The 26832-nt window shown below is 40.3% G+C and overlaps 1 protein-coding gene across 14 annotated transcripts in view; it reads right to left on the bottom strand.

Moving 5' to 3' along the window:
• LOC114559551 (pleckstrin homology domain-containing family A member 5) overlaps window positions 1–26832 on the bottom strand; it is an 87503-nt gene that overhangs the window by 8833 nt on the left and 51838 nt on the right. For 8 of the 14 annotated variants that reach the window (XM_028584255.1, XM_028584252.1, XM_028584251.1 and 5 more), the window contains 14 exons: window positions 19787–19907; window positions 19544–19648; window positions 17056–17128; window positions 14772–14872; window positions 13332–13447; window positions 11180–11686; window positions 9177–9657; window positions 8510–8593; window positions 7733–7852; window positions 2851–2913; window positions 2683–2763; window positions 1533–1682; window positions 1302–1403; window positions 538–687 (listed from right to left, as the gene is read on the bottom strand). In XM_028584255.1, coding sequence (XP_028440056.1) covers window positions 538–687; window positions 1302–1403; window positions 1533–1682; window positions 2683–2763; window positions 2851–2913; window positions 7733–7852; window positions 8510–8593; window positions 9177–9657; window positions 11180–11686; window positions 13332–13447; window positions 14772–14872; window positions 17056–17128; window positions 19544–19648; window positions 19787–19907 — 2254 coding nt within the window. Of the gene's footprint in view, window positions 1–537; window positions 688–1301; window positions 1404–1532; window positions 1683–2682; window positions 2764–2850; window positions 2914–7732; window positions 7853–8509; window positions 8594–9176; window positions 9658–11179; window positions 11687–13331; window positions 13484–13810; window positions 14742–14771; window positions 14873–17055; window positions 17129–19543; window positions 19649–19786; window positions 19908–19933; window positions 20385–26832 lie in introns of those variants that run through there. The other 6 variants (XM_028584253.1, XM_028584257.1, XM_028584261.1 and 3 more) reach the window with 5 other exon arrangements.

Raw genomic sequence — 26832 nt, forward strand, 5'->3', positions numbered from 1 at the left:
ATCTTCAAATTGCTTGCTTTATCCGACAAACTAGGGCTGGGACGATTCTTCGACGTAGTCGTCGTCATCGACTACGTAAATGCGTCAACACAAAAAATAGAGATTTGAACCTTATTGAAATTTGTTTTGTGTAAATTGTTAATAATTGAGCAATGGGAAAATAATCGGTAATTGAAAAATGAATTGTTAGATTAATCGAAAAATGAATCGTTAGATTAGTCGACTAATCGAAAAAATAATCGCTAGATTAATCGTTTAAAAAATAATCGTTTGGGACAGCCCTACGACCAACAGTCCAAAACCCAAAGATATTCAAATTACAATGATATTAAGAAGAGAAAAGGAACAAATTATCACATTTGAGAGCCTGGAACCAGCACATTTTTGCTTGACAAATGACTTACAGGTTAAATGATTGTCAAAATTGTTGTTGACTTATTTTCTATTGATTACTTCATTAATCGATCAAATGACTAATTGTTTCAGTGCTGGAGAACTGCATGTATGTAAGTATGCTGTCTGTTAGTGGTGCCTCACCTCATGCTTGCTGAAGTTGTTCTTGAGCCCATACAAGTTTATACCATCTGCAATTCTCTGAGCTTTATGTTTATTGAGGGCCTCCATCACATCTTGAATCCTCCAAAGTTCTTTCTGGATGCAGACGTGCTGTTGGCTGGGAGGCTCCGTCTGGGTCAGCACAGAAAACACACACAAATTACCAGATAATACCTAAAGATTAACTTGGATGTCTGGACTCAGGGGGAAACAGAAGAGCAAGAGAAACTGATGCGTAATTATCTCATCCTTACTGATGACAGGTTTGTCTGAGAGTGAACTTAAGGCACTTAAGAAGAGGATGTCCAGGCTCCCTGCTGGCCCTCTGACTGCTCTACTACTAATTAGCATTGGCTCTGACTCATGCTCAACCAGGAATATCTCTTTCTCTCTCTTCACTTGTCCCGTGATGAAGGACAAGATAAAAGACAGACTTAATTAAGACATGCTCTATCATTGCTACAGTCATCAATCACTCCCTACGTTTCTTTGATCTCTCAGTTACCTCCGTCCACACTGCAGCTAAGGGCAGAGCACATAAATCGTCTTTTTCCCCAAAGTCAAAGAAAGTGTCTACAAAAAGGATGACTAGTAGGTGTTCAATGGAATTTGCCAACTTTTCAGCTTTCTTTGAAGCTTTGCAGTGTATGTAGCCCAACCAAAGTCTGAATATTATGCCATGCCAGTGTTAACACAAGCGGTGCGAGATTAGAGCAGCGCAGCTTCAGTCTCAAGAATGATCCTACCTGAGGGCTTCCCAATGCTTTAAGCTGCTCCAGGAGATTGTTCTTAGCCAGAGTCACATCTCCTTCCAGCTTGTCATACTCCCTCCATGACTGCTCCAACTCCTGGTTTGGAATAGATACACTTTGTGAATGACAATGTGTAAAAAAAAATGAAAAATAAATCTTACTAGCACTCCCGACGAAAGAAAACTTATGTGTCCAACATGTGCGTGTATGTACTGTATTACTCACAGCTGTAATTCTGGAGAGCTCTCTGCAGGTGCTGAGCAGGCCGCTCTGCAGCAAGTCTCTCTGCTGGATAACACTCTGCATGGCAGCAGGGTTATCAGAGCCCATCTCTATCTCCTGGCTGGCTGAAAGCAGTGCGGTCTCCAGGGTGTGCTGAAGGAACACATAATATAACAAATACACATACAGCATGAGTATGTAATTTGTCACTGTAACTTTTTAGATCAGCTAATACAGTCATACTGGATGATTAAGCCTCTCCAACATTTCTGGACAATAACCCTTTTAGATCCCATACGTCTTGCCAAGGTATTAAATTACGAAAAAAAAAGTAAGGCTGCAAGTAACTTATTTTCTTTATTGGTGAAACTGTGTATTGTTTTTTGTAATTAATCTAGAGATTGTTTCGTCTATAGAATACCAAAAATAATGACACAGGCCCATCAGCCCCACATTCGGAGCCCAAAGTAAAAATGAACAAAAACTCAAATTGGAGGACTTTGAACCAGCTATTGTTTAGTATCCTTAGTTGAGAAATTACTTTGTTCATTAATCCATAACCTAAACTGCGGATTTATTTTCTGTCAACTGACAAATCATTTAATAAGCCAATTATTTCAGAACTTAATTTGAATATGTTATGGTTTATTTTGTTGTTTTAATGGGCATGGAGGTAACTTCAAATGGACTACAGATTATGCTAAATTTCACACTTTGTTCAGTGATTTCAGTGACTCCAATGTTGAGTTAGATATGGTGAATAAACACAGTGCATTACTGTTCTTGCAGTGTACTTCAAACTTAATATTTTTCTCTGATGTCAACACTGCACAGCAACCACAGTCTGCTGACAGTGGACAGTCAGATATGCTAAATATGACATGGCTATGAAAGCCTTGCAAGCCAGACAACTCTTTGAAGTTGATGACGGTAGCTAGGCCATAGTTACACATTATAACAGATAAACAAGACTATTTTTCTCCCTCTTTCCCAGTGTTGTGCAAAATATTTTAACATAAGCTATTCTTAGTATTTAAACTTAAATTTATACTATGTATTCTTTTTAGTTTTTTTCCCATTTGGCACCACACTCTTGTAAGCAACCAGTGTTTTGTGAGAATGTAATGATGACAGATGTGCAGTGTTTAGTCACCTTCTCTCTGTACAGCTGCTGAAGTTTGTCCTCCTGTGTCCTCACCGCTTTATCCTGCTCACACAACCTGCTAAGTTTGGTCTGAAGAGAAAACAATGAAAAGTTGTGACCTATCATGTATAGTTAAATGGTCCATCATGGCATGGGAGAGCACAACACTGAACTTACATCAATGTCCACTTCTTCTGGCATACATGTATAGGTGCGCTCCCTGTACTCTTCTGGGCTCAACTGTGAAGACAGACAGAACATTAGACAGAGACACCAAATATGTACATACACATTAGAATCTGGAGATCTAATGCAGTGTCACGACAAGGCTCTCTCACTGAGCCGTGGGATTTGTCCTTGACTCATATTTCACTGAATCAGACAATCTAAGTTAGCAAACCAACAGTGGGAGAGCAGCCGGTCTAAACACAGTCTCCTCTCTGATGATTCTGGTGCCCTGTGTTTCATCACCCACATTTGTTTGTATCCATCAGCACAACACAGTGGTTTTATTGGAAATACAAGGGGTACGCATTTAAAACAATCTTGCTTACTCAACTCTAGTCAGCGCATAAGCTGGGTCCACCAACTGAGTTTTCTCCAGCACTTTCTCTACAGCTAATTGGTCCAAGGACTCTGCCTGTCTGTGGTACACTGAGTGTGTGTTGTGTTGAGTTAAGTGCAGTATTACTTTAAGATATTCCTGAATAATGACATAACTGCAGATATTCTTAGGACTTTTTACTGTACAGTAGTAATGCTTAGGACAATTGCATGTAAACAGCCATTTAGTTACTTAAATCCAGGCTAAAATACAGACAAAAGCAGTTCAATGACTATTGCAGTTACTTCTACAATAGTTTATATTATTACAACACCTATGTTTATTATATACATTACATCTACATTTATGTTCTTACAAAAGCAAGTAAAGACAGTTAAACACATCTTTCTCTCCAGTTTTATTAATACATCTACTCACCATCTACTTATTTAAAAAAAATAAAGTCACAGTGCTCAAACGGAAATTATATCAACTGCATTGGATCCCATGTTTCCACAAAATCCATTCAACACAATGTTTTGTCATTCATCCACTCTTCTAAATCTGAAAAAAATACATGTACAGTCCATAAATATAAGGACAGTTACATATCTTTGTGCTCAGATTGGATATGAAATGAGAGAATCACTACGTCTAGGTCAAAGTGCCAACTTTCAGCTTTCATTTACATCTTTATTGGGGCCCCCTAAATTAGGGGAACCCAGAATAATTGAATTGAGTAGGCTAATTATACTAAATTATACTTAATATTTGGTTTGAAACCCTTTGCAGTCAATGCTAGTCTACAACCTACAACCTACAGACATCATCTTCCCTCAAACGCTCCGCCAGGCCTGAACTGCAGCCATCTTCCCTTCTTGTTTGTTTTAGGGCTTTTTGCTTTAAGTCTGGTCTACACTCCAGCAAGTGAAACATGTGATCATATCACATATCTGTTGGGACCTAAAAACATTGGCTGCTTAGTCATACAGTGTGTTTAGATTCATTACCCTGCAGTTTAAACAAAACTTAAAGCTAAGAGACGGCACTTTAACTTCATAGACTTCAATATTTAATTTCAAATCCAATGTGCTGGTCTACAGAGCCAAAATAACAAAAAATGACTTACCGGGCAAATATTTTTAGACTCTACCGTATATCAATCTTCCACACTCACACCTGCACTCTTTCACACGTATTTTTTGAACACCTTTTTCCTCAGCTGAACCACACAGTACAGTTAAAGCAGGTGGGACCTGAGAACCACATGGCATTCCACACAGAACATGCAGACTCTCCCACAGCACGGGGGGGGGGGCTTCACTGGGATGCTGTGTGGTGTGGATTACGAGTGACAAGGGGAGGAGGAGGAGGGAGACAGACTTCTGGCAGCTGAACAGGTGGGAATGCAGCTGTTGGCAGGCTGGTATGCCAATGAATGGGTGGGGGGTGGTTGGGGCAGTCCTCGGCGGCACTTTTACACCTCGAGAGGCAATTACAAAAGTGGCCAAGTGATGTCATAGACATTGTCACACACAAGCCAGCTCTCTGTATCCTCTCCCCCAGCAGAATAACAAGAGAGGGTAAGAGGGAAGTAATGCAGACAGGTAAAAAGGAAGAGAGAGTTTACCTAGAAAATATCTGTCTTCATCTTCATCAACACCCCCTGACTATATTAGGTATAAAATCTATTCCACAGCTGACCACTAGACCACTAAATCCTAACATCAAGTAAATAAGGCATCACTGGTTGACTCCAAAATAACTGTAAACACAGTATTACTTTGGTGTGGATATTTGTTTTAGGTTAGTGAAACATATTTGTGTCCTGCTAAAAGTGAAAATGCATTTACTTTATTTTGCATTACTTAAATTATGTTGTAAAACAATCCCCTATGATTCCTTTTTTACAGTAAGATATAGTATTTGGTAATGTCTGACAACACAGAATTAAGTCACGCTAATTAAGAGTCCCCCTGCCAGATCCAGACATCTCATCTTATTAGAGGGAAAGCATTCTGCAAAGGGTTAATACACAATAACACACTAACTTCACTGGTTAAGGCACGAGACAAAACAGGATGAGTAAAGACTAGAGGTTTTGTTGCCTAAATGATCTGGGTGCAACCACAGCTTTAGCTTTTGATTTAGGACCGTCCCACAGCTAGCTGAGTGTTTTTTTAAACACGTAGCAACTTCTAGAGTAAACTATATCCAGCCCCCACACACAAACTTCACAAAGAGAGTAAGGAAGGGATTTAACTGAACAGTGAAGCAAACACATCATACTACTCTTTTAAAAGTCATGCCCACATTGGCATGACTTCTCATAATAAGAGAACAGTCAAAAGCAATGGATGAGGAGGTGCTGGCAATACAAACGATACAGGGAGACTAGTCTCAAGATGCCATGAGGACTTGGACACTGGAGGAAGAGCATTGCAAAACAAAATAACAACAGCGACTGGTGAGGACGAGGCGGAGCAAAGCCTTTGGCTGGCCTTACTTGCTGGTAAAGTTGAGGCCTTGGGGCAGAGTTCTCAATCAAAGTGTGAGTCATGATGATTAAAGGGTCATTTTCCTTCATCTAGTCAGTGTGGAGAGGAGCGATATAGCAAGGGTCAGTTCATAGCAGTGCTTCACTTCAGAGACAACACCTACAATATTGTTACACCTCGCTTGCTCTCTCTCATGAAGCAGACTCAAACAGGGATGGATACAGCAACGATACGCTTACAAACAGGACCGGAAAGAAATTGTAGTGCAAAGCTCTGCCATTGAAAGCTCCTGTTAAACTTTGATGTCTTATAATACAAAAATAACAAGTACCATTGTTGCGATGTATGTGTCAGTAAATGGTCATTTGAAGCCTCATCACTTAACTTTTAGAGTAAAGAGCAACATTACATAATTCTTAATGGCTACACAAATCTGTGGCTAGCTCATATAAATTATCTTCTCTATATATTTATTATCAGAAATGTGCCATTGTGCCTCTGCTTATAATATATTGCACTTTTGTTATTACTCAAACTCTCAAAGCACTTCAGAGCAATACAATAATGACATGATAGACGCCTCTCTAAATGAATTGTATTTTCGGATGTGTTGTCCACATCTTCAAACTATACAGAATAGAGTGATATCCAGATATTCAGTTAGTATAGCTGACAGTGGGTTTAGGATATGTAGGTATTCAGACTAATGAATGAATAGGCCCATCTATGGACGGGCGTTGCAAACTAGCTTAGGCTATAAATGCTGTGGTATTAGACACTGGTCCATGCTATGTAATTGTAACTATAAAAATGAACACTAAATAAACTAATGATAAGTTAGCTAAGCGTCAAACAGGAAATCAAAGGTATTGTCGGCAAACAGTACTGATTAATATAATAAGAGCAAAGCATTAAATTAGTTCAGTTGATGCCAGGAGGAGACAGGGCCATGCAGTCATGCATTACCCCACCTGATTGTCCAAATACATGAGGTTCCTTTGGAGGTGATGGCAGAGAATGTCGTTCTAACGTCAGCAGCAAAAAGGAAAGGAAATAAAAGGCAACAGGAGAGAGAGAGATAAAAGAAAAGGACGTCACAGTCTTTCTGTGATGCGCTCTCTCTCGCTCTCTCTCTCTCTCTCTTGCTCACACAAACACACAAGTATGTTATGTACAGTGTACCCACAGATAACCGGACAGAAAGGAAGGCAAGACAAGTCAAGGTGAAGAAATAAGGCCAGGCAGCAGGAGTACTATATAAAGTAATGGAATGAGTGTACTATGGGAAATGAAAGACTAGAGCTCCATAATGACCAAACGGCCGTGTGCAGACTTGACCAAAGGCAGGCATAACGCAAAGAGCTTGAAATAATATTTAAATTGTGTGAGTATCTTGATACTAAACTCCCTAAACTACAAAAGTTAAGGCACAAATCTTGCCATATACTGGTATAAGAAGACGAGAGATTATAAACCTAAATCCTTCATACTCAACCATTCTCCACATTAGGCCTGGCATTAGAGACTTTAAATGCAAACATCCTGAATTAACATTTACATATGCCAGTGGCCTTAACCTCTTTAGCCGGTCACTGTTTAAGCTCACCAGTGGCTTTAAGTTTAATTTCCGGCTAACATCTGTCTGGAATATTTAGGGAAGTGAAATGACTCAATCAACGGCCAACCAATTTGAATTGGATCAAATGTAATGATCTGATGAATCATATAAAGTTGGATGCTGGTTGTAAAATAAGATAATTTTTGTTTCCAGACATTTTACACATTTTGGGAAAAGTTGAAAGCAAGTTAGCTGATCCCTAAATATGATGAAGAGACAACTTCAAGCCAAAGAGAAGTCCTTCATGGAGAGAACGTCTACTGCAGCGCCTCTTCTCCTTATATCAGCCACGTGTGAAGACCAAAAACAATCCTCTGGATCGAGATGGATAATGGAAGTGGTTAAAGATGGCATACGCACCACACGCTAACACACAAGGAGCATTTCTGGGGGCCTGACCTTTGGGTTGTCGCCATCCATGTTAAGTTGCATAAGCTGTGCTACAGTGTGCTCCCGGATACTGTTTAGCTCTGCCTGCTGCCGCCGCAGCTTAATCAACAGCAGAGTCAGTTCCTCAGGCTGCAAGGGAGGGAGGAAGGGAGGGAAATACAGCCACAATAAAACAGGGACACACCGCAGGGGGAGTGGAAGAGGAAAGGAGAGAACACACCAGGACAGGAGATTTAGAGGTATCAGGCTCCCATAGGTGAACAGTTGCTATATCTAGGTATTGAGTTGTTCATGCAGCTCAGGACCGTGAGATTATCCAAGGTGCAATCACTGTCAGCAGCATGCAAATTTGACACGTCCAATTAAGACAGAAGAAGAGTTTAGCATTTATTACAGAATCCAGTTTACTTTTTAGCAGCTCCATGTGGACACAGCACTGTGTGCGGCTTTGACATACATTCCTGATCTGGCTTTGAGAGTTGTGAGTGACAGGGTTTTTAACGTATCCACCGAATAAAGGAGCTCCTGAGGTGAGCATACCCTAAATCCTACCACTTGGAACATACATCTGAGTTCTGCCTACATCTGTCTCTAAAGATTCTGTCACAATGTCTTCTTGGAAGGGAATGAAGGACAGAGGGAGAGGGGGGGGGTAGTGGAGTTATAAAAAATAGCCTGTGCTCTACACACTTATTTAAGCGTGAAATTACTGGGTGGTGGGTTAGAGAAATTCAGTTAAAAAGATATTGATGGACAGAGAAAGGGACGACATGGACGAGGACTTACTGTTTTGCCTTGGAGAGATTGGGCAGTGATAGTCTGGACTGGGATCCCTGCAGGCATAGACCTCCTATCAGGTGGGTAGGCATACTGCAAGACACAGTAAATTAGAAACAAAACATCTTGTCATTTTACACTATGGATTGCTTTAATAATCATTCACAGTTGGACGGTTCAACCAAATACAAAAAAAAAACATTTTGCACATGCCCCTAGTAGCATTTAGCCATCTAAATATTTGTTAGGTATCAGAAGATCCATCATAGATTCCTGTCACCACAAATGGACAAAGAAGATGAATCGATTTTTCTTTGTGCTGCTCAAAATATTGAAAATGACTTGATGGATTGAAACTTGGATTCATTCTTGACCTTTGGGTATGACCTTTGGGAACAGTATGTCTGACAAATTTAGCTCTAAAAGCTTGTAAACGTTTTTCCCCAGAAACAGTGTCCCTGTTATTCTGTATAATCAAAAGTACACACTGTTAACACTTTTTAGAAAGACTATTTCTTATAGTAAAACATAGTTTTACAAGTTTTTTTTTATGACACTTTCAGACCACTCACTTCCATTTTAGATAAAACCATAACTATCTGCATAACTACAAGAAGAACTAAAAGTAAGTGATGGGTGAACCACCCCTTTAGGATTTATGTGTGCCTTAACTGACCTTGTTGAGTTGTGGCCTGTGCCGTCTGTCAATGCTCATGTCTCCTCTGTAAATGGGAGAGGATACCTCTGAACGAGCACTGTTCATGTTGTAGGATCTCATCGGAGAGTAGCCACCATACATAGACAGGGAGCCGTGGGAGGGCGAGGGGGGGATGGAGTGGCTTGGTGCAGCATGGTCTGACAAATTAATCATGGTTTTGGGACTGGCCATATTGCTGTAGAGCCCCGGCGGCCTGGTGTAGGCCTGTCTTTGCTGCCACTCAAATAACTGCCACATGGTGTCGTCGCGCATGGAGCGGCGCTTGTCAACCGGCGAGGGACCCAGGGCCTGGTCGTACAATGATGGCGACATGCTGCAGATACTGTCCCGCTGTGCCATGCTATTTCTGGGCATGCTGCAGTAGCCGTCGGCATAATGAGGCATATAGGGTACCCGATGGCTTGGCATGTTTCTAGGCAGTGTCTGGTATGACGTAATGCTGGATAGAAGAAAAACAAACCAACATGAGTCGTTATGAGGAAGTTAAAGAGACAAACTCTTCGACTAGTGTTTCATAAGAGACAAATAATTAAGTAGTACCATTTACTAATTAATTAATTAATAATAACACAGATAAGTAGCAGAGATACTTATTTTACAAGTAGTGAACTGCCTGCTTTCATATCTATATATTTTCATTAGGACTTCCATCAGCCCTTAAAGGAGGTACAACAATTGATTAAATCTTCAACTACTTTGAATTATTATTTTATTTATTTATTTTCTTAAAATATGAATTTGTTTCATGAAGAATAAGCTCTACATGGCAGGTTCAAAGTAGAGAAGAAGTTGTTTATAGTCAATTAGACATTTCTCTGCCTTTTTGGGAAGTTTTTACAACAAAAACACCCAATTATAACTTGCTAGCTACCTCACCCATCAAAGCAACGTCATGTTATATAATATTAAATCAGTGAATGTTCTTGATTTCCCCTTTTAAAACGTAGCTGCAAAAAACACCTCTAGTCTAGTCTTCTATATGGACGCTTCACTTTCAAGAACCCCTTCAGGACAAGTTAGACCTTTCCAGTGAAAACAAAGCTTTGAAAAGCTCCACTTCCACAGTGAGTTCAAAGTCAGTGCAGCTGGCATTGAGAGAGCTTCCTATTAAGACTAAGACAGAACACTTACTGGTCTGTAAAAGCCAGAAGCATCAAAAATGCTTGTCAGTACATGGAAACTAAACATAATTCTGGAGAAATGTAATGACAAATAGAGACTGTTGAAAGAGTTGAATGGCGAGAGAATAGAGAGGGAGTTTACATGCTTATCACAGAGGGCCATTACTGAAATAAGGACCTTGTGGTTTAATCCATAATAATCTTTTTAAATTCATGCATTGCAATGGACGTACATGCTTTGCACGTCCATTTTTAACTAAACATTTAAATAAACTAAACATGAGCACAAGCTAGGCGACAATAAACAGATGGAGAGACAGACACACTGACAGACGGGCAGACAGGCAGGCAGACAGACACAGTGAGAGAGCAGGTCTAATCTCAACCAATTAAAAATGGGGCTCACACAGCAGGGTCAGTGGCAGGCAGTAACTCTGGCTAACAGCTCGGCTATTGTTTATCAATAGTGTAATATCAAAGTGTTTAAATCATGATGAGGAGTGGGTGTATCCTCTGGCTTTAAACAACACATCTTTAGAGAGAAATGGGACTAAGAACCTTTCGAAAATCTGAGTCTGCATATGTACTGTATGAGTGGACACTCAGATGCTTATGGAGAATCCCTCCTTTCTCAAGATGCGGATGAATCAGCATTTCTAGATTATACCAACTTTAGTCAAGTTCCACTTCTTGTTGTTGAAGTACAAGACAAGATTGGACTCTTGTGCAATAACCTAAAAACAACTTGTGCTGGCATGTTTTCTCCTCTTACACCACAAATATTTTGAGAACACCGTTTTTTTTTTAAAAACACGTAAAAGGTCATAGAATCAAACCAACCTCCTGGTGTCATCATCCTGGTTGCGTCCTCTTTGTGTGCGGACCCACTGCTCTAGTTGCTGCATAGAGCTGGTCCTGCTCAGGGTGCGGCCTGGCTCATGGGTGGGACTTCCCTGAGGAGGGACTCCAGTCCCATCAGCTGGACAATGCTCACCAGATCCATTGACCTGGGGGCTGCGGTGTGACCCATCCATTTCTGTCGGAGTGTGCGGGGAGGTGATGTTAGCCTTGATGGCTGCTGCCTGTGCTGGCTGCAGTTTGATACTGTTGATCTTGGTGAGTGGGCGCTCAGGCTCCGCCCCATCCTTCTGGAAGCCGTAGCGTTCAGCGTCTCTCTGCTTCCTCTCTTCATCTGCTGTGGTGGAGGTGACTGCTGCATCGCGTTCACGGTCAACCTCACGGTTGAGCTCATTGTTCTGGATTTCAGGCTGTGTGAGTGGCGGCCTGTGGTTGGCCAAATGGTTGATCTCTTGTGGTCCACACTGCTCCACTTTTAGCCTGTCCAACCTGATAAAGACAAAGAGGAGGCCTTAGAATAATAACGAGAAACATCAAGACCCTGTGCTAGCTAAAGGCAATCAAGACACATATGATTACCTGCACAGAGACGGAAAGATAAGTGCATTAGATTAAATGGGCAGCTGGGATACTCATCTGTGTCATAGATCACCAGTAAAAGGTGTTTGAGACATTGGATCAAGTATGGATAAAATATGCTGTAGACCTAATGCATTACCTTTGTGAACTCTGCTAATGGGGTAGCTCTGAAACAAAAAGAAAGTGCAAAGAAAATGTGTGGAGGTGCACAATGTTTCTTCCAGCTGCCAGAGGAGGCCAGGCGTGTAAAAGGAAATCAGATATCTCCAATAAAACACTGTCTCTTCAGGGGCACGTCACAGAGGTGCTGCTCAGACTCCGGTAATCCATTTGCAGCTCCCTTTTGCCTCCTCTCTAGAAGACCTATATACAGCTCTGTGGTCCTTAGGGAGATCTCCAGAGGTAATTGACACCACTACTCCTTGGCCTTAGACAGACTCAAGGTCACAGCTTCAAAGTTTAGCAAATTCCCCTTAGCAGCATGGCTCACTGGGTTAGCAATAGGAGGGCAGTAGGAAAAGCATTCCTTCACAGTTTCCACTCTATCCTTTTAAATAGCAGCACTAGTCACGTAATGTCTTCTCCAGCCATCTGTGGCTCCACCAGCTCAGTAGAGTTCACATTTAGCCCTATGAAAGGTCTGTGTGCATTTACTTATACTTCTTTTGAAGAGGTTGTAGAAACACTTAAAAGGGAAAGGTCATTAACAGATAAGGATTTGGGCTACTGTATTTTCTCTTTTTTAACACTACTAGCAGCTTAAAATATGAAAGATCTGATAAAATGTAATACTGTCCATATAATTCAATAGATACTTTGAAATTAGGATAGCCCATAGCCTAGATGGATATTATATATAACTAGATAGACTTATAACAGCATCACATTGTTCTATTCAGTGGATTTCAGGCACTACTGCTCTGTGTAATTACAAAGCACTACCATTACATCTTTGCTCACCCATATAAAAGGAGGGCATTAGACAGGCGGGCTGCCAAATGAGAAACATTTAACACAGTTAAAAAAGAAGGAGAAAAAAACCCTATCCTGATGAGTCAGTGGTCCTCATCAGGCAGCACAGCTGTGCATAACATCTCCAGAACAACCTGCACCATGCATTCAAAGTGACTGTATGCCCACATGCACATGGCATTTGTGTGTATGTTACTCTGTAATACACTTCAACAGTAAAAATAGTTACAGTAAAAACGGTTTTAAAAAAAGTTACATAACATTAAAGACAGTCCCAGCTTTTTCAACAAACCCACAGTCCAGAAATGTCAAAAGCGGGTGGTGAACTCCTGCTTAAGAACTTAACAGGCTTAACAGAGGGACTGAAAAGCACTTGCTTACAGTACAAATGCTAAAAGAAATCAGGATAGAGAAATAATCCAAGGAACCAAGTCAATCATACTTGTTTAAAGAACTGTCCTCAAATGCCATTTTCAAATGTCTTTTTCTCCATTCAAAAGCACAACAACCCAGTGTCATCTCCCAACTTCAAATAAAATACACTCTCCGTAACAATAACTATAATAGAGATCCTTTTACAAACCTTTTGACTGGCTCTGAATGCACAAGTGCAGCATTTGTCATTACTTTCATCCAAGACTCCATCTCTTTGGCTGTGTCAGAGCAAAAATAGTACGTCCGCATGTTGGGATGCGTTGCCTGTTTTGACAGGAAAAGTGACACAGAGAAAGTTACCTGAAAGAGAGAAGAGAAAAGCATCAAGTCAACTGTGATCTTTAGCACTTTAACCCTGCCCCGGTGAATCAAGGTTGGTTGCTTTTATGTAGGTTTATCACTAAATAAGAAGAGTGTAGAGCTGCTGAGACTTTGTGAGGCAACAATGACTTTAATGCATGTCATATGATTTAGCAAAGAGTGGTGAAAAATGTGATGGTTTGTGAAATACTCCTGGCTGTGGGCATCTGTATCATCCACATATGTACATCAAACAATGAGTCACCTGAGTTTCATGCATACCACTAGATTAGGGCCGTAAATCTGCCACAATACTGTAGGACTTACCATGCAATTCATTGTATGGCAGACACATTGTTCCGTAGCTCTGTTCCCTTGCAGTGAACAAACCATTGTGTTGTTAAAGTAAGAAACAGAAAGAGAAAAACAGATTGTTTAGTGAACAACTTCAATATAATTCTGTTTACTAATGTCGGGAAAAAAAACACTGTCATTGCTACAATTACTTCAGAATAATCTTGAGAAATAAGGAACTTTTAATGACGTGGCCATTTGGCCACAACAAGAGACAGAGGAAAAGTTTAAAAGGAAAATTATGCAGTCTAAAAGTCATCCCATTCCTGAGCGAATCACTGTAAACCAAAGAGGTCGTACCCCGCTCTTGTGTTTCTCTCTTTACCTCAACTCTCTCTCTTTCAGCCGGAATCTAAGTTGGAAAAGGAGTGGGCTGTGTGGTTGGAGAGACCTTGAGCAGACTCCTGGGCGTCTGTGTTTGTCTGTACTTGGCAGGACAACTTTGTTGTCTCTTAGGGTTTATGAAGGACCCACAGTCAAATACACACCACTGAGATCCCATACAATATGCCTGTTGCCCTGTAACTTGGGGTTTCCGAGTCAACTAAGAGTATTCCAATTCTCTAGTACTCCGCCACTGGCAGTAGCCAGCACAGACATATCACAAGTACTTTCTTTGCTTTCTTAGCATGAGCAGTGTGCAGTTAAGTTTTAAACAATGACTTGCATTACTTCACTGTCAGTCAACTGCAAAATATTTCTTAAGTTAAGACAAAACATGTTCCAACCACAGTAAACCTAGGCGTGATATATGTGCTTAAGAAAACACTGTAGGAATATAAGACCACTACAGCTAAAAGAAAATATTTTATTATAAACTGAACACCAGTGATCACAACCTTTTGTTTCTTATGCTTTACTTTTGCTCTAAATGTACTCAACCATAAAATGTGCAGTCTAACAAAGTTTGACAGAAATGAAAACATGCACTGACCTTGAAGGCATATTTTCTGTTAATGTGATCATCCACAGAGAGCATGGAAACACGAAAGCTTGGTAGGAGGATGCTGCCAAGTATCCCCTCCTCTTTTTCATCTGCAGCGAAAAACACAAAGCATTAGGGGCTATTTTTGTCAGTCAACTTCGAGTTTTCCATGATATTACACTAAATTCTTATGTGGAACACTAATTTGTAAACAAAAAGGCAAGACAAACCAAGTGGATTGCGAGATAAATACTAAAAGAGAAGTGCTGGTCAGATGAGCAGGGTCCAATCAGAGGAAAAGATGAGCATTGATTTATTGTCCAATGCAGCTAGGCCACTCTAATCCTCATTAAGTTAGCAGACAGGGCTCCACATTGACAATGGAGCACTCTCCATAGGGGGGATTAGATTGAGTCCCGAGTTTTAGCAGAGAATTGCTTACCCTCCTAATTTGTTATGAGCAATCTGCACTGCTTACCCAAAACAGGAAAACAAAATAAATCAGGGAAGTGACTGCTGCAGTCCCATATGTGCATTTTCTTTGTCTGCACAGTATGTGTGTGTGTGTGTGTGTGTGTGTGTGTGTGTGTGTGTGTGTGTGTGTGTGACTCAAATCAAAAGTCTCCTAACACATATTGGTAGTAATTGGGATATCTTATTCCTCATCGTGAATGGTGAGTAATATTTGGGGGAATAAAAAGTGGTAGCTGAACTCTGGTCGGCCTCTGGTAGTTAAGAGGTAGAGCTGTTCGCCCTGGAGCTATGTTAGCGCTCTGGCTCCATTACTAACGTCTGAAGGATTGATCTATTCACCAGCATCAGTTGTACCTGCAGCCCACTGGCCCTACATTTAATTATTTATCCATCAAGTCTCTGCACAGAGGACTCTGCAAAACATAAGCTAACAATGTGGAGGATCCTGAACTTACAATAACAGTCCAACAACTACAGCAAATAGCAGTTGTGCTTAGTTGAGGGGCAGCGCAGTTCACGACCTCTCTGCCCACTCTCTGCTGATGGGTGGATTTCTCAATATGTCTGTCTGGATAAAGCCTTTCGGTCCGCTGCTGTCTGTGGCTTTTATCAGTCAGTGGGCGGAAAGAAGGCGACAGGGCTAGCAGACACCAGAAATAACACAGACTAGATGTCATCCTGATCAGCAGAAATGATGACTGTATCCGTGCATCAAGTGAGCAGGGGGCATTGGGCACGTGGACGTGCCAGGCAAGAATTATATTTTCTCTGTTGCTGCAGTCCAACATTAGATCTAGTCTACAATTGTCTTACGGCCTCATTGATTCACATTATTCATATCATTTATTTCAAAAGGAAATCTCTTCAACGTTCTCTGGACTTAGCTGTGTCAATATTTGATAACAACATCAGTACTGCATGAGAGGGGCTGACATGTCCCGTAAATAGCATCTTATCAAAAAATATTATATCTAACACATCATATGATATCTTACAAGTGTTTTCCTATTGCGCAATAGTAGCAAAGAGGAAGGTTTTTAAGGCCAGCCATATTTAAATAACTTAATGGAAAACTTTTAAACTGTAAACTCTTTTTAAACCCACAATAAGCCTATCATGAAAAAACATGACCAAGATTGTGACTTTGATTAAGGTACTAGAGTCCATTTAAAATAAAATAGATTAAATAAAAATGTATTCAAGTTTCCACTTTAGTCAAAATATAAATTCTTATTACTTAGTTAGGAAAGTATGGGTTGTCGGTCTTCACTAAATTACAGAACCATGTAATACCACACATATTCAAAAGGATGATCACTGTGATAATATAAAAGTGGTCCTTCTAATGTGGAATTAGAAGGGTACCTTTAATGTTAGCAAGATAAATGTTGTTTAATGCAACTGAATCCAAGTATCATGCTAGTATGCAACCACTGTATAAAAACAGCATAATCTCTGGAAACTTGTTCCATGACTTAACATTAGTGTGAAATCCAATTTCCTGCTATGCTTTCTCTATCAACATTATGGCTGCATCCAAGCCTCATTTAAAGCCCTGGCTTCGCTTAGGGAAAAAAATATCCATCAAATGGCAAATCAGATGACAGGAGAGCCATTTCAATTAGTATGCATCCCCAGTTGGTCCTGACAGGCTGCTTACCACAGGGACTTGGATCCAGATATATAAACAACCGCCAAGAGCGCGGCTTCTGGCTCTGAAGGTCACAAGAGTCCTCTGAACGTCTAATCGAAAACCACTATTGTTGTAATCAGCGCAATACTAATGAAACATGTTGATAGCTGAGAGGACAGGACTCACCTCTGTAGTAGAAGAGGCACAGGTCAGACAGCACAAACCACCTCTTTTTCCACAGCTTCATCCCTGTGCTGTCCTGAAAAGACACCAGAGGAATAGAGAACAGTTAGACCCCGATCAGACAGAGGCGCACCGCACTGCCTTTTGTGTTGAAGAGTACAATTTAAAAAAGGGGGAGCTTTGTTTTACTTTTTATTGTTGATAGGCAACCACCGCATATGACTGCCTCTAAATTTATTCAATTGGACAATGGAAAAAAACACAAATGACGTTGGGCGGTTTTCTGCTCTGAGTTGAAGTTTTTTTCAACTCGAGGCGTTCAGGGCAAAAACGTGAATCGCTCAGCAACGTAAAATCAGTGAGCAAAAACCTTCACTCTCATCGAAAACAATTACCAAAAGCCGCACCACGCTGCTAAAAAGCGCTCTGTTTATCGGGGCCTTACTCCACCATCTAGTGGGAATGGTTTTAGTGTGAAATGACAAAGAAAAAGTACTTGCTGTAGTCCCCTCAGCCCCTCCGATATAATTAGTTAAGAGAAGATGACTGGTGATATCACGAGAAACCTGTTAACTACAGTTAGTGTGTGTTATTCCAAGGTTTCTTTATGTAATAGTGCCTCCACATGAGTGAAATTGTAATGGCAGGAGATCCCGTTTTTTAATTCATAACCAATCAGACTCTCAGTGACTTCCATGTATTGATTACTGACCAATCAGGAACATCTTAACTAATTAGGAGTGTAGCATGAAAGTCTTAAAAAAATTATGCCCTTTGTATTTACAGATTTGTATTAGGCTTGTCTGTAAATCTGAATAATAAAACTTTCTACTTAAGAAATAGAGTTCAGTTTGTCTTTGTCTCAGTGTTCCGTTCCTTCAAATCTATTAGTGGTTATTTAATATATTTAAAATGTTTATTTAAGTTCAAGAAGACTGAACAGAAAGATGCTATTTATAGTCTAATATATTGGGTTCAAAGGACAGACGGCAATCAATTACATTTAATTTGTATTTTGAAGTCTTAAGTATGCTATATAAGCTGTTGACAACTTTCTTTTGTTATGCTTCCAACTGATTGACAGGTCATCTACAAACCAGGTATCACTTTGTTTTTATTTGTGGTATGAAAAGCCTCCTTGGACTCCTTTTTGTAGATACATTCTTTAATAACCGTGTGGAACTCATCCACTTTGTGTTGCAAAATTCAATCAAATGTTACATAATATTGGTCTGAGACGGAGTAATGGTACTTTATTAGGGAAAGCATTCAATTTCTGGTATGGAATAAATATAATAAAGAGAGTGCTCCACTGTGTATATCATTTCAACCAAATAAACAGCTTTCACTTTTAGGAGGAAGCATGTTTAATGGACAACAAAAATAAACCTCCTTAGCTAAAGTTGTTCTTTGGTATCGCAATGCTGTGATCAAATGAGTTTTCAGGCTGCTGCTGCTTGAAAAGGATGAAGAGGAAAAAAGGGTATTAACTCCCCCATTCGCTTTATTGGAAAACTTGAGCAGAGTCCTTAATCGTGGATTTCACCAGGAGACAAAAGTAGGGGAAGGGACCTCAACAACTCTGTCATTATGGTCAAACGGCATGTGGGCTGCAGTTTACTTTAAATGGAAATTAATTTCCATGAACCAGCATGTTTAACACATTAGTATCAAAAAGTCCTGATACCAGATGCTGCTCAGTGTGTTTATAATGGAGGCACATCAGAAATGTAACAAAAAGATTGAAAGCTTGCTTTCATTAATTCATCGCCTTCGATCTGTTAAATTAAGGTATTAGCCACTGGTTTTACAATGTGTTAATGAATAAACTTTATCAAAAGTTCTGTCAGATCTTGCTTAGTTTAGGCGGGAACAGAAATGCAAGGCGTTCACCGTCACATCAATCACGGTGGCATTTTTTTCTCCCAATGGATCAACTGAAGGGCGGCAGCTTTTCCTTAGCCAAGGACTTCAATAGCTTCCAGGTTTCAATAAGGCAGGGAAATAAAAGTGCAAATCCAGCTTTTATTCAGGGTAGCAGATTTGTGAGTCTTGTGCTTGATCTACATCACCATGATTGAAGTCCCCAAAGAAATAGCAGCTGGCAGCTTTACCAAAGGAAGCCATCATGTGTTCACAAAACAGCACCGGGAGGCTGCAATCAAAACTAAATGAGTCTCCCACTTAGGAAGCATGAAAGAGTCCTGTCTGGCAAAGAGCTGCCTCAAGCACCCCCTTTTCACCCTCCTGTAAGTAACCAAGAGCTGTGATGAGGGATTGGTATTTAAAAACTGCTCGCACTGGATGACTGGCTGAGCAGAGACACTGGACAAAGAAATGCTCAGATCCTGTAAGAAATCAAAAACCTTCCTTTGTGCTAAAGACTAAAGCTAAAAGGTGGAAAGTTGATTCAACATAAAGTTTACATTCACAAGATGATCTACACTAAATTCATATTCACACACACACTAAGTCCTATAATCTTACTCACCTGTTTGTAAAGCCAGTTTCTTTTGATTACTGGGGCATTGGGATTCCTCCTGATGGAGTTGGATCTCTTCCCAAAGTTGTGAATTTTTTTGGAAGGTCTTGATGGCTAGAAATAGAGTATGAATGAGTAAATAGCAAAGTAAGCTCAATCCACAAACAATAAAAGTCTAGACTTTTAGACTTCTGGACTGGTTTTCCATTATTTTCCTAACTTAACCGACATGCATTCGTGTGTGTCACTCACTCTTCCTGCTGGGCTACTGGGGTTTGCGGCGTAGTCCGAGCCGCCTGTGTAGTTGGAGGCCTCACTCATGGTGCTTAGTGGCCGTTCCTTGTTCTCATTCGCCGGCGCTTTGGAGGCAGATCTAAACAAAAGACACAAAGCATGCCAAGAGCATATAGGCAGATCATCAGTCAGAAATATAGACTGCCGATTTATGTCTACTGACATCGATAAAAAAAAAGGAGAATAGGAGGAAGCAAACTTTATTGTCTGTTCCCCCATCCTTCTGAAGTTCAAACTCCCTGGTATAATGAGATCTCAACATGGGCCTATGAATCAAGCCAATTACTCCACCATGTCACTGCAGATACATTCCCAGTTGTCGGCTTTAAATGGACAGCTTTAAATGGTCTGCAAAGTCTGCAAAGACATATTGAAATGCAGCAGTTGCAGCAGTGAATCAGGTCAGGATGCCTCTAAAATACAAAAATAAATGTAAAGCAAAAGTTGAAAGCATACTGAGCTCAATACATTTGCCATAGGATAGAACACCTTGTGATATAAGTTGTCTCTGGCCCATGGAGTCCTACATTCTTTAGGGAGGGAACAACGTTGTGGTCTAGAGGGAACAAGAAAGGAAAACTAGAGTAGAGCAGAAACACTGCAGCAGTGAACAAAAAAATCTCTTAGATATACTGGTTTCAGGTCACTGCAAAAGGACAGAAACTGGCAACCCTGAACTGCCAACTCCCCGATCTAACCTGCCCATTTGATGAATTTTCAGTGTTCATAGACTTCAGATTATATGATACCATTCAGAATAAATTAGACATTTTATATTTGATAAACAATAACCCATCCATTTATGCATCATGTACTTTCCATCCATCTGTACCACCTAAATCAATCTTTAAATGTATCCATCTGTTAGACACAAAGACTATAAAAACACAAAAAAAGGAAACTCAGAGTCAATTTAGAATCAGTTTAACAATTCAGACTCCATGCTGTCACACTCAAGGTGCACAAACACGCAAAGGGATCACAAGGGATAACATCAGCTCGGCTCACAACAGCAGGCAACAAACAGGATGTTCATTCCCGTGCAGCACAGTGACAGATCTGATACTAAAGACAAAACAATGACAATCCCAGACTGAATCTGCCTTACCTGTATTTAGAAGAAAGTTAACATGGTTTGTTACAAGGTAAAGCTCAGCTACAAGAAGCAACAATATCTAACCAATATGTATTTGAGATCTTATGATTGCTAGTTCAATGAGAGAAATGAATTAGGAGTGGAACGGTACATGTATTCGTATTAAACCGAAGCGGTACGGGCGTCACAGTTCAGTGCATGAATTAACACAGAGAACACACGGTATAAAAATAAATAAAAATTATTATATAATAAAAATTAATTAATGTAATGCGGAACTACTGTTAGATAAGCGGGTTCTTTAGGGACACCTAATCTGTAGCCCGGCCTTAGCTCTGAAGCTCTGATTGGCGCCTATGTAGCCGAGCTCCGCCTATGTATGCAGTTTTTTGTCAGGTCGACGGTCCAGTGAGTGGGTCAGAGATAGCAGCACTAAGGACGAGTATGTAGAGTTAGAGGACCCGCCGGCCTCTTTAAGATCGCGAGTTTGGGAAAACTTTGGTTTCCCAGTCAGTTACAGTAGTACAGGCAAGAGAGAGGGGGATAACAAGGACTGTGTCAGCGTTGTTCAGCAGTTGTTGGGTATGTGAGTGGAAATACATCTAACACGCTAGCGCATATCCGATGCCATCCCCCAGATGTGCCAATCACTGGAACGAGACAAAAAAAAAAAAAAACTGTCCAACTTCTCCTCCCTACAGTGCTTAACCAGCCTTTAGATACACATAGAAATATGGCCAAAAAAAATCACTGAAGCTATCGGAATTTACATGTCATCTTCAATGCACCCGTATTCATTCATAGAGGAACCTGGCTTCAAGTATTTGCTGTATGTACTCGAACCTCGTTACAACATGCCATCCCGTCCACATATGAGGCAAACTGTAGTTCCTTCCATATACAACCAAACACGGACGTTGATGGAGCACGAGTTGTCAGCTGCACCCTCAGTTTCACTAACTACTATCGTGCTCTCATGGTGACTGCTCATTTTATTGACTCTGAGTGGGAAATGAAAGCGTCAGTTCTACAGACGCGGCCTCTGTATGAGCAGCACACAAGCACTCACCTAGCTGAGAAGCTACAGGAAGTAGAGTGGAAATGTATGTATTTTCAGTTTTATAGCTGATTGTACAGCTGGAGTCTGGGGATGATGTGGAGTACTTATTGTTTACTGTTTACATCTTACTTCACACACTTCAGGCAGCTAGCTCAGAGGAGAGACTGTATGACACTAGGTGGTACAGCCTGAGACATGCACAATAAAAAAAATTGTCTCCTGCATTTTTGTTTTGCTTTTCCCTCCATTGTACCAAACTTGTACTGAACCGTGATGTCTGAACCGAGGTATGAACCGAACCGTGACTTCTGTGTAGCGTTCCACCCCTAAAATTCATACATGAAAAATATTTTTTTACTACTACATTTCACAAGTGACTGAATAAATAAGGGGATTCTGTATAGAGTTGATACATCAAGGAAGTCATTAGGTGGACAAATGGGTGACTAATGCTCTCTCGAGTTGAAGTGTGCACAATTTTCCACTCACTATTCTAAAATTGCTGCTTGTGCAGAGTGATGAGTAGCCAGTGAGATTGTCCTTCTATTCCATCTAATGACCTCGCTCCAGAAAATGTGGTCTAAGGATTTTCAGCACTTCCAGTGACAAGTGAAATCCTAAGTGTACCATAATCAATGGTGTGTCGACCTGACATAAAAAAAACTAAAAGGTTGGGAGGGGTTGAAGAAAGTGTATGAGACTTTGATGTAAGAGAAATGTTGCTCTATTTGATTTGGGCCATTTGATGAGACCATTTCCAGGCTCTGAGCTGCAGTGTGTGTGTGTGTGTGTGTGTGTGTGTGTGTGTGTGTGTGTGTGTGTGTATGTATGTATGTATGTATGTGTGTGTGTGTGTGTGTGTGTGTGTGTGTGCGCTGGGGTTTTCTTGATAATTAGTTTGGGCCTGATAATCAATCTGCAGTGATTGTCAAATTGGCTGCTTTAGTGTAAGAGCTGGCCTGTGTTTAGGGTAGATAGTGAACAATAGGAGATATGAAGCTGAATTACAGTCCTCATTTACAACTTAAAATATCTTAAGCAGTGGCACTACCAAAATCAATATTTTAATTGGGTATTCAAATATTAGCTGTAAAAACGTTCCTCAACAATGTTTTTACTGTGATCAAAATTTGACAATAAAATTAAAAGCAACATCACAAAAAGGACATATAATAACTATATAATGGTACTCTTGTCAATGATTAAACACAAATTGATATTGATTGAAAAAAAAACTTGAAAATTTAAATCCTGTGCTAAATAGCTGTAAATACTGTGACTAAAGCGCTGATGTGTATTCAGAGAACAACTCTTTAGGTCTTTTAACTCTTCAAAGTAGACTATACTATACTACTGCCTAAAACGCTGGTATTGGGAAGTACTGGAGTTTATGCACCTATCCGATACCACGTAATAAAGCCCTAAAGAAAATCTACGTTGAAGTAGTTTATTTAGGTTCTTTTTCCGTTATAACTGACGGTCAAACTGGATAATAAAATGAAGTTCTGTGGCATTCATTGTTTGTGTTTGTTCATGTTTCACAAAGACTTTAACGTGAGCCAGACCGACAACAAAGATAGAAATCATATCACATCCATACAGGGATAGTAGTATACAGTTGTTAAAACATAATAGAATATATGACACACTGGTATCGGATCGGTACTCTGTATTGGCCAATACGCAAGTTCAGGTACCAGAATTGGTATCGGGAAGCAAAAAATTTTATCGGACCATCTCTACTTCAAATAATTCCTCATCAGAGCCTCTCCAGTATTTATTTCTCAGCTACCGACAGTAAATCCAGTGCACACGCAATGGAGACCACCAAATGCTTCAATAGGGCTGTGACGATAACCGCATCAACGCAATACCGGCGGTGACGTGTCACTACCGTGGTGATGACATCACCACCGCCATCACCGCATTTTTATTTATTTTTTTTTACTTTTTGCTGCCGAAGGTTACAGGAGAACACATGCCGTGTGATATTAAATATTATGAAAGCAACAATCATTGTTTAGTTATCCTCATCGACAGTGTAGGAGCCACATAGTGTATGTTGTTTATGGTCGCATTAATATTATTTAATGATTATTGTGTTGTGCACTTGTATTGTAGGTGGTGGGCGTTTTCATCGCGGTTTGAGCGGAAGTTATAACATATTTGTTTGCTTCACCTGATCACCTGGTGAGCCTGGGAGCGAACACTTTCTGTTGACCAATGTTGCGGCTGTAAGCGGTCCAACATAGTGCTGCCGCGAGGGACTAAACACTGAGAGACGCATAAACACACTGTGACGCGCTCAAGGATTGTATTGCAAGGATTTATTCCGCCACACTAACACGCAAATTTCGACTCACAAAGTAACTTTACATTTGGTAACTGCAGTGCTAGTTGTATTTTACGTGTGGAGGAATAAATCATTGCAATACAATCGTGAGCGCGTCACAATGTGTTTATGTATCTCTCGGTGTACTTTGTTGTATTCTCTCCTATTTGAAGAGGTTATGGAGAGAAAAAAAAACTTTTATTATGGATTTTTATTTGATTATTATTATTATTATTATTATTATTATTATTATTATTATTATTATTATTACTACAGGTAACGTTTAATATAATACACAGTTGGGAAGGCAAAGACATTTCTCTGTTCTCAGCAGAGGTGGACATTACCGCTGCAGTGTTTACCATTGCACTTTAGCCTAGTAGCTAGTGGAGTTTCCTTCTGTTTATAGATTAATCCTGACAAAACTGCATGGTTAAATTTCAGCCTGCACGCACGTTTTGTAGCCTAAACAGAGCAGCTCATTTTGGTAGTGAGAGCAACAAGTTAGCGGAGTGCTGAGTTGCCCTCTCTGCTCTCTGTCTGCTCAGCTGCTAGACCGCTGTGCTGCGAAGTGTCTGCACTCGCCATTGTCGGCTAACAATTACTTTATTTTTAACTTTATCGACAATAGAGCTTTCTGAACTGTCTGTGGAATAGATCAACGGAGAGGAGAAAAGGCAACGCGGCCTTAAATGACAGCAAGACACAGTAAAGACTCTGACATTGAGCTGAAATGGAAACACTGCAATCTTTTTATACAGTCTATGACTGCAACATATGTTGTATGGTTTAAGCCAATGCTTTTTCGGGGGTAACGCAATTCACTCTACTGGCAGTATTGACAACAGATAAAGCCAACGTGTCTTGAGAAGCTTGTTGTTTTATTGTTCACGTTTAACTCACTTTACATCATCTTTATTATGTCTTTTTCCTCTCACTTTTCCTCACAGCTGCACTCGTACACTACTCTCCGTTACCGCTCGCTCTCCTTGCGCGACCACACGAGCACTGAAAACCCACACTTAAGGCACCCTGCTATTCTTGCTCTAACTTACGCTACTCTCTTAAGGGGGTTGCGGTTAACCGCCATACCGCGGTGATACGTTGCTTCTTCACCGCGGTAAGAAAAAAAACTATACCGTCACAGCCCTATGCTTCAAATCTATATTTTTGAAATGAAACAACAAACAACTAACAAGCTTCCTTTAAAATGTTAGCATGACCTCCCCAACATGCTGTTTTAGGGGTCTGTATGCTTTAAATTACTATTTTCTTGTTTAGGTTGGTGCTCGTCCCTAGACAGCGCTAGCCTCCAGTGGATATGACTGTGATGTACGAACACAGTAATAGTTGTAGCAAAATACGAGCGCTAAACTACAACCATCCTTGTATTTACCACCGCTCCATGGCAACAGCAAAGTCAATACATTTCAAATCAAAGCCTGAAGGGGCCCAACAAAACATGACTCTATCTACCTGCAAAGCTGGGAAAAGGGAGTTTAGTTGGGTAACATTTTGGCTTCATTTATGTGCAGACAATACAGCGTAGGTTTACCCAGCATCTATCTGCAAAGAAACACTATAGACAGGTTGCATGTCCATCACAGGGCCAACACACAACCCCAAATATTAAGACTAACCCATATGTATTAAAGTGTCACAGCAATGGCTGGTCCTGCTGCATGGACTATGTGTGCCTGTGTGAGTGTGTGGGTCTGTGTGTGCAAAAAGAGTGAGGAGGGATTACACTGCCACTGAAGCTTGGCGCTCTAAGCACACTGGGGGGGGGGGTCTCTGAACTAAGCGGCTGAGGGTGCATTTTAAAATGACCACACAGCATTTCTAAAGAAATAAGGGTGCTTTTCAAACACTTTTGTTTGGTGGTGAAACTGACCTTTATCTTTTTAACCAACAAAAAGACTAGAAGACAAGGCAAGCATACATAGATCAAGATATCAGTGGATACATCCATCACAGGTTCAGAGACGCAGAATACCAGAGAGCTGCGTGATAAACCAAAATATTTACAGATACCAACATTATTCACCAACCTAATTTGACTCATGTCACTATGTGTATTTAAGAGCTGTCCCCTCAAAAAAATACAACAGTAAGTCAAAATTCTCACTTAGGCTCTTAGCCAATGCTAAGGCTATGGTAGTTTAGCATATTTAAAACAAGATTGTTCAGTAGATTATGCAGACATACAGTTGTCCTGTAGGCCTGATGGTAGGTTAAAATCATATTTCGTCATATTTTGTATTGTATCTCATTTATTATTATTATTTTAATCATTTTAAAATGTATTTGTTTATAACAAGTAAATGTGTAAAATCCTCATGATATTGATTTTTTTGGTCATATCACCCAGCTCCAGCATGGGAACAGAGTCAGGACTCTTACCTGCGTACATGTAGACTGTACATCCATAAGGGACAGAGCATGAAGGGGTGTTCATAAAGTCAAAGTATTTGACAGTTTGTGTGTACCACAAAGTTCACAATGATCATATTTCT

This window comes from Perca flavescens, chromosome 8, assembly GCF_004354835.1.
Source record: "Perca flavescens isolate YP-PL-M2 chromosome 8, PFLA_1.0, whole genome shotgun sequence".
Taxonomy (NCBI): domain Eukaryota; kingdom Metazoa; phylum Chordata; class Actinopteri; order Perciformes; family Percidae; genus Perca; species Perca flavescens.